This window comes from Apodemus sylvaticus, chromosome 6, assembly GCF_947179515.1.
Source record: "Apodemus sylvaticus chromosome 6, mApoSyl1.1, whole genome shotgun sequence".
Lineage (NCBI taxonomy): Eukaryota > Metazoa > Chordata > Mammalia > Rodentia > Muridae > Apodemus > Apodemus sylvaticus.
The window spans coordinates 22,042,425-22,056,889 of record NC_067477.1 but is presented as its reverse complement, the minus strand read 5'-3'; the positions used below and the strand labels follow the sequence as shown (position 1 = coordinate 22,056,889).

Here is a 14,465-nt window from a genome sequence, read left to right as displayed (position 1 = left end):
GGTGTGTGAAGACACTGTGCTTTCAAGATGAGACTGGGTAAGACACAAACCTCTTTAGACATGTCTTCTGTATAAAGACTGTGGCTCCCAAGCTTTGGGGAAACTGGCAGACTTGTGCAAGTCTTGGCCCGAGGGCTCCCCTGGCCTCTGTGCAGCCCACTGTGGGAGGCAGATATCGCAGTTCCTTCTCTCATACTCCACCTTATGAACAGGCGCCTGATGCGCGAATGGGTGCTCAGAGGGAGGGCATGGGGGCTGGTGAGGTTGAGGCAGGGAGGCAGGTGAAAAGCTCTGAGACCTCTGCCAAGGCCAGCCGCTCATAACTAGTTGTCACCTCCTCACTGCTATTCTCTTCACTCACTGCCAGGAAGCAGCACGGTCTGTGGACTCTGCAGCCTGGAGACAGCTAGCTAACACTGCAGGATGGGCCTGGCTCCAGCTTGGTGGGGACTTTAGAGCAGAGGAACCCAGCAAGGGTCTCCAGCCCACTCCTAAGAAAGAGTTGTGTGGGAATGCCTGCCTCTTAAAGAAACATTTCTTGAATTGACTGCATACCCCAACATGAAGGGCCTGTGATGAAATAATTAATTCAGGTGTTTCCACATCAGTCCTGGACAAGCCTAATGAAGTTGAGAGTACTCGTCCAAGCCCTGAGCACTGGGCAGCCTGCTTGCCCTCTCTCGCTGCCCTGAGCCTGGGCAGCCCTGCTTGCCCTCTCTCGCTGCCCTGAGTACTGGGCAGCCTGCTTGCCCTCTCTCACTGCCCTGAGCACTGGGCAGCCTGCTTGCCCTCTCTCTCGCTGCCCTGAGCACTGGGCACTCCCCTTTTCCAAGCAGCTCTTCAGGGCTCATCATCAGATAAGCTGTCTCGAGAGGTAGCCCTCCAACATATCCAGAAAATACAGCCAAGAGGCAGCAGTGTGTTCATGCAAGAAAGCCAGCCTCTCTCTTGCCCCTAAATGGATGCTCCGTAGGCTATCAGAAGAGGGGCATCCACTTGGGGTCAAGTCCAGGGACACCTCAGAACAAAAACAAGCAGCATTTGCTGCTCTGCCAGATGCTGTGCTGAGTGTCTTCCGTGTGCCCCACTCCCAACTCGTTCCTATCATCCTCTGTGAGAAAGCTGGGAGCCAATGAGAGCATACCTTCCTCGCCCATAAGCCTTGGAGCAGGATCCTCCAAGACCCTATGAATCAACTCAGCAACATCAAACTCAAGAACAGGGAGAGGAGCTGATGAGGGCTCTACAAAGTTCCTCAGCACAGAACATTTTCTCTATCTAGGACTAATGCCATGAAGCTAAGGAGAAAAGCTTCCCATCAAAAGACTCTCCTTGGCGTGGGAACATTGGTAAGAGCTGTGATAGAGCTTGCTGTGAGACTGTGTCTCTTAGGAACGTCAGAAGCTGCACTTGTCACGTCTCACCACCATACCTGCCTAAACACGAGCTGAACAAGGATGGCTCCAACAGACATGCCAATGCAGATGGACAAAAAAGTCCACAGGCCTCAACCATACACAAAGAGCTACAGGCAATTAAGGAACACTGAGAACGGAAGAATAGTCTTCGCCAGGGAACAGCACACCAACTGGTTATCCAATACCCGATGATCAGCCCTGAAATATACATACAAGTAATACTATACAGACTGAACTGGTTATATTTAGGAATATCTGTATCTATCTGTCTGTCTGTCTATCTGTCTGTCTGTCTGTCTACCTACCTACCTATCTATGAATATCTGATATATCAACAACCAATAGAAAAAGAGGCCATAATTTGAAAGAGAACAAGAGTGGTAAATGAGGGTTTAGAGAATGGAAAGAGAAGGGAGAAATGATGGAAGTATATTATAATCTCAAAAATAAAAATGTCAAAAAAGAAAGAAAGGAAGAAGGAAAGTAGAGAAGGGGGAAGGAAAGACAGAAGGAGGGAGGGAGGGATGACAGGCAGGCTAAGAGATGGCTCAGCTGAATACTGGCCAGCCTGAGTTCCTGCACCACCTGAGGGAAGACATAGCTCTGCACTCATCTCTGAGGTCAAATCGTGGCTTAAGTTCTTCCTAGCTGAGGACCCTGGGCAGGTTATCTAGCCTCCTGGGCCCAGGTCTCCTCCTCTGTAAAACAGAAAGAACAATAGTCAGCCTTATAGGGTACTGTGAACACCGAGTGAGATTTAAAATTACTCTGTACACTAATTCACAAATTGGCTTCAAAGGACTGTGCCCATTACACTGAGAGTGCATTGCCAAGAGCAGTGCCATCTTTGCCCATCCCACAGGGACATCTAGATAATTAGAGGAACCCAGCAGAACTGGTGAGGACATCAAGCCTGTCTCAAACCTCTTAAGTAAACCTCGGGCTGGGCCCTGTTCAGTTCTGAACAGGATGAGTCAGATAGACTAGACCACTGGCAACCCACAACTAAGCAGTCTGCAGGTGGCCTGCTCCCTGCCCTGGGCCAGCCATGGTCAGGGGCAATGTGTACCTAGGACGTGGGAGGCTGGAAGCAGAAGAGAGGCTTCATGCTGCCCATTTATGAATGCCACGGCCTTGGGAAGCCCACTTCTGAGTGTCCTTCCGTCTGGAAGCATTCCTGAACCTAGCATCCCAGAGAACCTTCTGCTGCCTCTGAGAAGGTGCTGAGTCCTCAGCCTCTTCACACAGGCTTCTTGCTGGAGCTGCCACAAAAGCCTCATTTACTAAATGCCGAGCAGGTGTCAGACGCCATACCAAGTGCTTTCTGTGCATTTTGTGGCCTCCTCCTCAGAACCATGACACAGACACAACAGAAGAGGGACCAGCAGCGTGGTGACAGCACAGACAGACAGTGTGTGCACTGCCTTCCACCCTTCTCCTCATGGGACCACATCCACTCACACAAACTACAAGCTGCTTTGTGGCAGGGGAAAGATACACTTTCTTTGTCCCTGCAATGAGACCCTTCAGGACTGTTACAGATGGCTACAGATTAATCAACTGGCCTTAATTTACCCAAATGTAACACTAACATATAAAAATATGGTCACCCGTGGCCAGGTGGCCATACGAAGTGAGTTCTTGTACATGCTGTGCAGCAACTACATTACCAAAAACTTCACTGCATACATGGTAGAGTATCAAGAAACTTGACCAAGATGTAAAAACTAGAGAACTGAGGCTCTGAGGAAAGAAGATGCTATAGGCTTACAGTTCCCCAGCATGTGCAGTAGGACTGACCCTGGTGGCCAGCCTTCCTGGGAATAGCCAGGTTACTCACCAGTCGAGAGCACGGGCTGAGCAGGACCCGGGGTGGGGCACTCACTCACCTTTGGTAGCATAGGCTTCAGCCATCATCCGCAACCTGTAAGGAGGCACCGCCGTCAGCGGCAAGTCGTCGAGGCCCACCCGGGCATAGATGTTCAGGGCTTCCTTATAATCTCCTTCCACATAATTCAGTTTGGCCATGATCAGATTGGATTCTTGTAGGAATTCTGACTAGAAGGAAAAAGACAGAAAAAAATTCCTACAGTATTACATGCAGTGTTCCCAGGGGTCCTGCCATTGGCTGCAGGACAACCCTACAGAGCCTCTCAGAAAAGCCTTCACATGACTGCTCAAGCACTCTTAGTCACAGTAGCCCCAAAGGGTGAACAACCCAGCATCAATCGAAACTTCAGCTAGCCATAAAGCTACTTCTGTCATAATAAGAAAAAAATGAATTACTAATACATGCTACTACATGGACAAACACACAAAAACATACCAAGTGAACAAGAAGTCACAAAAGGCCATGTGATGTAGTGACTTGCATTGGTCAGCAAAGTCCACGAGTGAATTTATAGGCTCATGACTATGAGACTGTGCCTGAGGCTGGCATCAGGGAATGGCGGAAGGGGAGGTGACTACTATGGGTTATGGGCTTTTTTTTTTTTTTTTTTTTTTTTGAGGTAATGGAAGAAAATATCTGAGAATATCTAGTGGTGATGATTGCATGATATCATGAATATATTAAAACCATTTTTTAACTGTGCACTTTGAATGGGCAGTTGGCTCATTATATGACTTCAGTCTTAATAAAGCTATGAGAAAATAAAACTCTACAGATCCCCACAAACTTGGGCTGGACCAAGGAGAGAGAAAGGCTTCCAGAGTAAAGTTAACAATGTGAGTATTGGCTCAAAGAGCCCACTCCAGGGGCTGGAGAGAGAGATGGCTCAGTAGTTAAGGTCCGGAGTTCAATTCCCAGCAACCACATGGTGGTTCACAACCATCTGGAATGAAATCTGATGTCCTCTTCTGGTGTGTCTGAAGACATCTACAGTGTACTCATATACATAAAATAAATCTTTAAAAAAGAAGAAAATAAAAGCACACAGAACTGAGAAGGAAAAGACTTCCCCAAGGCCCCAAAGCAAGCTAATAGGAAACACAAGTTTCCAAATTAGAATTAAAAAAACTATATATGGCCTCAGGATGGGAGCGCTTGCTCAGCCGTAACAATCACTTGTTGCTCCTGTCCAGGACTTGTGTTTGATTCCCAGCACACACATGGTGGCTCATAACCAACTGGACCTCCAGTTCCAGGGGATCCGATACTCTCCTCTGGCCTCTGAGGGCATCAGCACACATGTGTTGTACAGACATACATGTAGGCAAAGCACCTATACACATAAAATAAAAGTTTAAAAAAGAAAAGTATAAAGAATAAGGCGTCTCTGGGATGGAGGGTAGGAGGTGTACACATAGACAAGTGCAAAGCCAGGAGGCAGGAGGATTCTGGGAACAATTATGGGAACTTGTCAGATAAAAGGAAAAAGAAATCATAGCTTCCAAAGTTCCCCAGAAACTGCTGTCTTCAGTGGAAAACATTCCAGGACGGACAGAGCATCAGCTGAGTGTGCTGATTGGTGGTGCCGTGAGCTGTGTCAGAGCTAGATCACCCAAAACCTCTAGGCACGCTGTGGGGCTTTGACTTAGCCCTGGGCATGCCTGTCAGGGATTAGTTGAGGTGGGGTCCTACGCTGCATAAAAAGGAGAAAGGGAAAAGCTGGCTCAGCACGAGCGCCCATGTCTTTCTGCTTCCTGGCTGCAGACACGTCCAGCTGCTTTGTCCTCCTGCTGCAATGGCTTCTCTCTAGAGAGCAACGGAACACCTCCCTTGAGTTACTTTTTGTTGGGGTATTTTATCACATCACCGGGAAAAGAAAGTAGTACATTGAGAGTAGTGTCAGAAAGAAGCAAGGGACGGAGGAGGGGCAGGGCAAGCAAGGAGAGAGCCAGCCTTCATGAGACGCAGAGGGGATGGCCAGGTTCGCAGGAAACAGGCAAGGGGCCGTGGGGGAAAGAGAACAGACTGAGCTCTACAGGCCAGAAAGAGAATGGATACAGGGGCAGTGCCTGAGTCAGTCTAGACCGGCTGTGTGTGCGTATGTGTGCGTGCGTGCGTGCGTGCGTAAGTGTGTGTGTGTGTGTGTGTGTGTGTGTGTGTGTGTGTGTGCCAGGGAGGTTCCTTGCTCTCTCCCTCAATGTGGCAACACCAGGCTTAATGACTGTGTAATTTAACCACATGATTTAAATAGGAAGCTATATATGAATGTTGAGTTATAGTTAATAATGAGACCTTGTTTCAAGTACCTGGGCGGGGGAGGGGGAATGATCCTTCATTCTGATGGCTGTGTTATTGCAGACTTTCATCAGAGACTCCTACTAGGCTGGGAGCCCCAAAGGCCAGCCAGCCAAGAGCGGATACACTGATCATGCAAGGCGTGTGCCTGCTAAAGGAGACAATCCCAACACTACATGTGTGCTCCAAACAAACCCTGCCCACCACACTGTCCCCAGGAGATGACGGCAGTGCCCTCTTCCATCACTTCTTGGTCCCCGAGGCACACAGTACCTTGAGGTTCCCTCGGTCCAGGGCAGCGGTCAGATGCTTGCGCACTTCAGTCAGCTGGGGTCTGGGGCCCCGGGGACTGGCTCCCTGCCGCAGGGGCTTCTCCTTCAAGTGCTGCTCCAGTTTCGACTCCCCTAGGAGAAGTTCAGCCATGTCATCTGCAGAGCCAAGTGAGAAGATAAAGGAGTAAGACATGGTCTGTGTGCTGGGATGCCCGCGAGCTCATGCCCGCATGCCAGGAGCGTCCAGGTTTCTGGCGAGGCTCTTCTGGAACCTTAGAACTGGGTCTATGTGAGAGACTGCTCTTTAGCAAGGAACATTCCAGCAGTGTTGGCTTAAGCACTCAGTCATTCCTTTGCCACATAGTTACCGACTCCAAGATGGATACATATTAATTTGGAAATTTAAGATCAGAAGGAAGAAAAAATTCTCCTGTGATAGTAAAACATATGATGATCTTATGAAATATACACCAAGTCCAGTGTTGTCTGTTCCAGGAGAAGGCAGTGAAATCCCCTGCCCTGACACAGTCTATGTCCACCAGTGTGGACAAGGAGCCTGCGGGAACATCTTCCTAGCTGGGTTGTCAGAGCGTTGTGACAGCGACCTGAATGAAGTCTGTACAGACCACACTGTACAGCTTGAGGACAGCTCATAAAGATACACACTGTGTTGAGCAGCTACAATCTCCATGCCAGGCGGCTGGTTAATCTGCATTCAAAAGAGGCAAGGGACAGCTCTTTAGAGCCCACACATGCAGACTGTTCTGGATGAACCCAGAACAGCTCATCCACCAGCCTGACTGTGTGACAGACACAGGAGTGCTAAAATACACAGTCAGTTTGAAAAGGTCTTGAAGATCTACAAGGACCCTATTATTGCCAGCGTCTAGGAGACCTCAGCTGGGTCTAGTGGTTACAATGACCTTTAGGTTGATTTTTTTGGTCAATATTCTGGCCATAGAATGGAGAACAGCTTTACCTATCTATACTGCATAAAGTCACAACTAAAACAGTCACCACTGGGGACCCACCACGATCCGGTGGTCAGCCCAGCAGAGGCCCAGTACACCTCATCTTCGTACCAGTCACACTCTGCAGGGGCCACAAGCCTCAGCCCTGCTCTGTCTGTGTCCCAAGGAGCCAGTTTCTCAGCGATGAGACTGGAGTTCCAGGAGGAGTCAGCCAACCCCAGAACACAGCACAAGAATTCCTTAGAAGTTTGTAAAGAAAACAGATTTCTTGTAACACAGGAAGTCAGGTGGCCTGCAGCAGCTTCCAGTGTCAGAAGGAAAGGAAGTGATGTTTGCAGAAGGCCCAGGGACACTGAGGGTCGCAGGCACAGACTGGCTAGGGCCGAAGCCCCAAGCAGGGAGAAAAGAGGAGGCAGCAAGGAACGCTGTCGCTATGTCACAGCTTTCTACAGCCAGGTCGCACTTCACAAGGACAGCACGGCTCGACCGGAGCTGCCACGTTTCACCTGGTCAGTAGCTACGCGTGGCTAGTGGATGCCACACTGGCCAAGATGGGAGCACATGAAAGTGCATCTCAATATTCACATCTATGTATGCCCATGCCTCCATACAGACGCCTGAAATAATCATCAGCAAGGTTGTCACAGTAATAAAATTTGGGATATATTTACATTTTTTATCTTTATAGCTCGAGCTATACACACAGAACAGAATCTTTTATTAGTTTGTTTTTAAACAAAACCCCCTGTGTAAGCCGTCCTGCAATCTGTGATCAGTTTCCATTGCTAGGATCGAAGGAGCGTTGGTGTGCAGCCGGCAGAGCTCAGTGGCTTTCACCTTGGGCTTTTTCCTTTTTTTTTTTTTTAAAGATTTATTTATTTATTATATGTGAGTACACTGTAGCTGTCTTCAGACACTCCAGAAGAGGGCATCAGATCTTGTTATGGATGGTTGTGAGCCACCATGCGGTTACTGGGATTTGAACTCAGGACCTTCAGAAGAGTACTCAGTGCTCTTAACCACTGAGCCATCTTTCCATCCCTTGGGTTTTTTTTTTTTTTTCTTGTTTTTGTTTTGTTTTGTTGTTTTAAAAACAGGGTCTTACTATATAGCCCTGGATATATATGTCACTGTATAGACCAAGCTAGTTTTGTCTGGAACTCAAACTCACAAATATCTGCCTGCCTCTGCTTTGAAAGCACTAGGATTAAAGGCACACACTACCATGCCTGGCTCCGAATCGTTTTATATTACTTACAGGGGGGAAATAGAACTTTCTCTTAAAAGCTACAAGTTTTGATGTCAGGATATTTATTAACTATAATAATGATAAGATCACTGGTCATCACTCTATGCCAATCCCTTTCTGTATATTTTGTTTTTCTGTACTGAGAATCAAATTCTGGACCTCGGGCATGCTAAACAAGAGTTCTACCATTGGACCCTGTATATTGTAAGGAATGGAGGAAGAAAGAGAGAATTCAGTGAGCCCTAGGCTTGATCTCAGCCTCAGTTCCCAGAGGCGCATTCTAAGAAAGCATCCAGCACACCGGCACCCACAGGCACCCACGCTGATGGCTCCTATCACCTCTTTCCCACAGCTCCACCCATCTGCCTGCTTCCCTGCTGCAGGGCCTGAGGCAGAATTCCCAGACCCACAACAGCAGATGAGAACCCAGCTACCTGTTCTCACCGCAATCCTCATTTGTTAAATGGCTGCACCACAGGGCGAGACTAGGACCAGTCTGGTGAACCGGGTGGGAGGGCGCCAGGCTCAGGGAATGGAAAGGCACAACTCTGAACCACAGCCAGGGATGAGGACAGAGAAAGTGGAGAAGAGAGCAGCAAGGTTACAGTGTCCTAATACCGGTAAAGAAGAGACAGGCTCCACCAACAGGCGCTTTCTGACTATACCCCGCCAACAGAGCTTATTGTCTGACTTTAGTTTAGCATGCTATCAAACCCACTTCTGAGTGTTTTTACTCTCTAGGTTCCCTTTTAATCTGCCAAGAAAATTATGTTTTCTTTGTCCTCTTGGGGGGAGGGGGAAGGCATGTTTCCTGTCACTCATTCTCCCAGCCAGGAGAACAGAGATTTAGACATCAAGGGCTCTTGCCAAAAGATCTTTCAGAGACAAGGCTCAGCCCTAACACTGGAGGGGTCCTGGGAGGCTGGACCTGCCAGGATCTCATGGGTCCCCAGTTCACATTCTATCAGCAAGAAAAGATGCAGACATCATTAAACCAGTTCTTAGTGCCGGAAGTATCTGGCTACATGCTGGACAATGAGGCAAGAAGGAAGAAGGAACCCCAAGCCATGGGGATATTCATTTCAGATGGATTAGTATTAAAGAATTAAGTAGAAAGAAGAGAGGATAAAACACATGTTCACTCCCCCAAGGGTAGAACTATGGAGACGAAGTTTCTCCCTCTGGCTTAGTCACAAAAACAACAGAAGAAGCTCAGAGACCCTTGGAGAAAGCTAACAGACACAGGGCTGCCTTTGATTTCCACGTGTGACTCTGGAATGGGGGCCTGCCCTTTGAACTCTGCCCACAAAGCCTAAGTCTGAGCACCCTCCTGTTCCAAGCACTCCCCAAGCACAGCGGAAAGCACAGGCAGGGTCTCCGCCTGACAGGAGCAGCCATGCTGAAAGTGGCCAGGCCTGCAGCTTCCAGGACAGAGAAGCTCAAGCAGCACCAGGTGGAAAAAAGTCTCAGGCTTAGGCCGCCTGGGACCAGAATCCCGCACTAGCTGTCTGGGGCTGAGGAGTCACCTAACCTCACTGAGCCTTAAGAACCACACCAGCAATGCAATGCATACACTTAGGAGGTGCTAAGCAACACTAGAGACTAGGACTGATCTTTTCTTTCACGAAGGACTCACAACATCCCAGAATAGTAACACTGGAGACTGAAAGCTCTCTAAGTCCACTCCTTGTGCACCTGGGGTCTGCAGCATTATCAGGGTAAAGAGATACTGGATACCACTGACTAACAGCCCAGCCATACCAGGCTCTTACTAAGCACATGCCATCTACCAAGCAATTCCTAAAAGCAGCATTAAGATGTTGAGACAAGCACCACTGCCATCTCACACAGGGAACAGGCAGAAGAGAGAAAGCAGCACGCCCAAGGCCACAGCCAGTTCATCCTGGAGCAGGGGGATGAACCCGAGCAGTTCCTGATGTCATCTCTCCAACACGCCAGGCGCAAACTACCAGGCTTTGGCATCTAGACGTGTTCAGCCTCCACCAGAGCCACTCAGGCCCTAGGCTGAAGTTTCCAACTGGACGGGGGGTGGGGGTGGGGGGTGGGGAGCTTTGGAATCCCCTTCCTGTCCCATTGGCTTAGACTCTGGAAAAACCAGAGTGAGGAGGGGATGTGAGGGGCCTGAGTCAGACTGGTTTGAAAGAGTATTCCAGGGCTGGAGAGATGGCTCAGCAGCTAAGAGCACTGACTTCTTTGAAGGTCCTGAGTTCAAATCCCAGCAACCACATGGTGACTCACAGCCATCCATAATGAGATCTAACACCCTCTTCTGGAGTGTCTGAAAACAGCTACAGTGTATTCATAATAAATAAATAAATAAATAAATAAATAAATAAATAAATAAATAAATAAATAAATCTTTAAAAAAAAAAGAAAAGGAAAAAAGAAAGAATATTCCAGTAACTAAAACAGAGCTAAAGCCTGAGGTGAACCACCAGCAGAAAAGAGGGCAGATATCAGCCTCAGTGGATGGACCCAGGGCCCTGGTTCAGCTCTCAACAGTAAACCTACAAGGCCTACAGCCACCACAGGTCCTGGAGCGCCTGGCTCGTTGGTACCCAGGGCAGGTAGGAAGGGCTGTAGCCTTTGTCTTCTCCACAGCAGCTCCCTGGTAGGATAAGCAGCTGGTATGCAGAGATTAGATACTGAAAAAATGTCAGGTTTCTTCTCCGTTTTGAGGAGTCCTTGACACCAACACAAAAATCTCAACCACTCAGTTCATATGTCATTTAGCTCTATTCAGACCATGCCTGGTGTGGCGGTGACCCAAGAGGGAAGAAACAGGCCTCTATTCAAGAGGTGGCCCTGCAGCACCCCTTAGTCACACAGCCAAGGCAGCTGGGTTCTCCGCTTCTCCTGTGTCATGTTGGTCCCACGCCCCAGTTATCTGCCGGTTTTCCAGTGACAGGTAATGGCATTTTCAGTACCTGTTATTCCCCCAATTCCTAAGTGTTCTGACAAAAACAAACAAGTAGTATTGACAGGAATATAAATTGTCAGGAGTGCCTCCAGGGGCAATTTAGCAATTTCTATATAGTAGTTTATAGATCTGTATCATCTGACTCAGGAATTCCAGGTCTAGGAACTTTTCCCATAGACCTTTGCATCTTTAAGTACAAATGCATAATAAAGAGACAATTTCCTATACACAGAAAACAATATATATAGGGACTTGTTTGATTAATTTTGATGTGTCCAATGAAACATAAGGTATCCATTAAACAAATTAAACAGATGGAATTATTTAAGCACATCCATGTCACCTAAATATATGAATGCCCCCTGTCTTCAACGAACTCCCCAAACCTGAACAGCAGGATAGTGTAAGCTATGATATACACAGAAGCTTAGGAAGGGGAGGACTCACTTCCTCTTCTGTCTGGCTACCCGTGGTTATCAGTGGACCTGCTTGGGCCTATGCTGATCTAGATTAGGCCAAGCCACTGGAGGCCAGAGGAAAGACAATGGCATTATCTGAGCCACACTCCACATGAGAGCCCACCCAAGAGCAGCAGGCACCAGGCCGAGCCCAGGCCACAGTCTGCTGTAAGGCACTGCATTTTGAGCCAGTTTGTTACACAGTAACAGCCAATATCTGGGAGACAGAGGGTATTATTGTGTGGAAGGAGGAGGAGGCAGAGAGGGAGGCAGAGAAGGAAGGAAGAGGAAGAGGAGGACGAAGGAGGAGGAAGAAAAGAAGGGAGGAGGAAAAGGAACAAACGGAGAAGGAAGAAGGAGAAAAGGCAAGAAAGGAAGGAAGAAGAAGAAGGAAAAGGAAGAAGGAGAAAAAGGAGGAAGAGGAAGATAAGGAGAAGGAAGAAGGAGAAAAGGAAGAAGGAAGAAGAGAAGGAGGAGGAGGAAGAAGAAAAGGAAGAGAAGGAAGAAGGAAACAGAGGAGGAAGAAGGGAAAGGAAGAAGGAGGAGAAGGAAGAAGGATGAAGAACAAGAAGGAAGAGGAAGAAGAGGAAGAGGAGGAGGAGGGGGAGGAGGGGGAGGAAGAGGAGGAGGGGGAGGAAGAGAAGGAGGAGGAAGAAGAGGAGGAAGAGGGGGAAGAAGAGGAGGAGGAGAAGGGGGAGGAGGAGGAAGGGGAAGAGAAGGGGGAGGAGGAGGAGGGGGAGGAGGGGGGAGGAATGGGGACTGGAGCAAGGCTAGGTGGGTAAGCACTTGCCTTGCAAGCCTGACATCCTGAGCTCAGTTCGGGGCATCTGTGGGAAGGTGGAAGCACGCCCACCCCACAAAGCTGCCCCTTCACCTTCACATGGACACTGCGTCACATGCACACCCCTCCTCCCAAGAATAATATTTAAATTATACATATGGGCATGCTGCTTTGAGACTCCCCATATAAAGTCCCAGAAGTAGCTGTATTGGTGAAAGGCTGCGAGCAGACAGACAGTATGGGACGGACATTCATCTTTTACACTACAGAAGATCCCTCATTTACAATGGTAATACTTAATAAGTTTTCAACTTTATAAGGATGTAAAATAAAAACCAATACTCTAGACTGTGAATATCTTTTCCAAGTTTATTATTAACATAGAAGGGACTCCCTCACAGTATTTGGGTGGCTTTCAGCATCCATGCAAGCACACGGCCCATGTGTGCACCCAGGTTTTGGGTTGGATTATTTTTCTCTAACTGTAAGCTAATCTAAGTGCTCTCTGAGTCTACTAAATGCATTTTCAACTAATACTATTTTCAACTTACGCAGGGTGTGATGACTAAATTTACTGTCAATTCCACTAAATTTAAAACCACCTGGGAAACACACCTCTGGAGATATGTATGAGGGCATTTAGCAGAGGTGTGAAACTACCAGATTTAACAGAAGAAAAAAGGCCTAGCCTGGAGGTGGGCAGCACCAGCTTATAGTCAGGGTCCTAAACCGATAATGAAAAAGGCAAGCAGAAATGGTGTGCAGAAGGCCAGCATTCGTCTCTCTGTGGACATGTGATCAAGTGTCCGTAGCCACAGTCACAGCCACAGCCACAAGCTGCTCCTGCCACTGTGCCTGCGACACCATGGGGGACTGTGTCTCCGTAGACTGTGAGCCAGAATAAATCTTTCCGCTCATAAACTGAGTCTTGTCAGGTATGCGGTTACAGCAATAAAAACAGTGACTAAAAGAAGGGATTTATCAGGACATAATACCACTGTCAGGGGCAAAAGCGCCCATAGAGTCCTGAATTATTTGATTTTTACTACTCTGCACATTCATCTGCCAGACAAATAAGATTAACATTATTCTATGTGTTAGTATGTGCACACATCACAGTGCACACATGAAGGCAAAAGAACAGTTTCTTGTACTTAGTTCTCTCTCTCCACCATAAAATCCAGATTATCAAGCCTGGCAACTGTTTTTGCTCACCAAGCCACTCACCAGCCCCTAACCAGTTAGTTAAACAGAGAAAAGGTGGCTTGTGTTACAGTGTGCCCTGAATCTGGAGTAGCTGCTCTTGGCCATCCACAGAGTTCTCTTGACTTCAATTACCCTCTAAGAGTCTAGAAGAAAGTAACAAGGCTATGACCTTTCATTCCTGATGACCCCCACCCCCACCCTCAAGGCCATTAGCTCTCTCTCTCTCTCTCTCTCTCTCTCTCTCTCTCTCTCTCACACACACACACACACACACACACACACACACAGGCACGGGCTCCAAGCTCTCAGCATCCCCCTGAGGCCACAGTCATCATTCTCACCTAAAAGTCTGGATGCACTGGGCTTTTCCTCTTTCTATAGAATCAATCCCAGAGTGGTGGTTTGAATAAAAATGGTTCCCATGGGCTCATAGGGAGTGGCACAGTTGGGAGGTATGGTCTTGTTGGAGTGAAGTTTTGTTGGAGGAAGTGTGTCACTAGGGGCAGGTTTAGTATGGCATCGCCTCCTGCTGCCTGCCCGTCTGGATGGAGAACCCTCTGCTCCTCCAGAGTGACTGCCTGCACGCTGCCATGCTTCTCGCCATGATGACAAGGGAGTAAACCTCTGCAACTGTAAGTGAGCAAATGTCCTCCTTTATAAGAGTTGCTGTGGTCACAGTGTCTCTTCACAGCAACAGAACACTGCCTAAGACAACCAGGACCCTTTAAGCCACCCTTCAGTGACCCCCCCCCCCCAGCTCCCCCAGCTAATCCTGACAGGCCGCAAACCTCCCGGCACCACCATTTAGTCAGGGTCTGCCAGCTCCCAACTGCTGCTATGACTGAGAGGATGAAGTATCTACCCTCAGAGAGCCCTCACCCCAGTTAGGGAAGACAGATAAATCAGAAAAGGGCCACAAATGCTAGGGTACAGAGGATGAAGGTGGGTGGTCAGACTGAGTGCTACCCCAGGGAAAGACTCTC

General features: G+C 48.2%; 1 protein-coding gene across 3 annotated transcripts in view; it reads right to left on the bottom strand.

Annotated features, from left to right (window-relative positions):
* The window catches only part of Ttc7b (tetratricopeptide repeat domain 7B), a 215,169-nt gene that overhangs the window by 185,813 nt on the left and 14,891 nt on the right, over positions 1–14,465 (bottom strand). For all 3 annotated transcript variants that reach the window (XM_052185252.1, XM_052185251.1, XM_052185250.1), the window contains exons 2-3: positions 5,878–6,032; positions 3,308–3,476 (exon numbers count right to left, since the gene is read on the bottom strand). In XM_052185252.1, the coding sequence (XP_052041212.1) occupies positions 3,308–3,476; positions 5,878–6,032 (324 nt within the window). The remainder of the gene's footprint in view (positions 1–3,307; positions 3,477–5,877; positions 6,033–14,465) is intronic.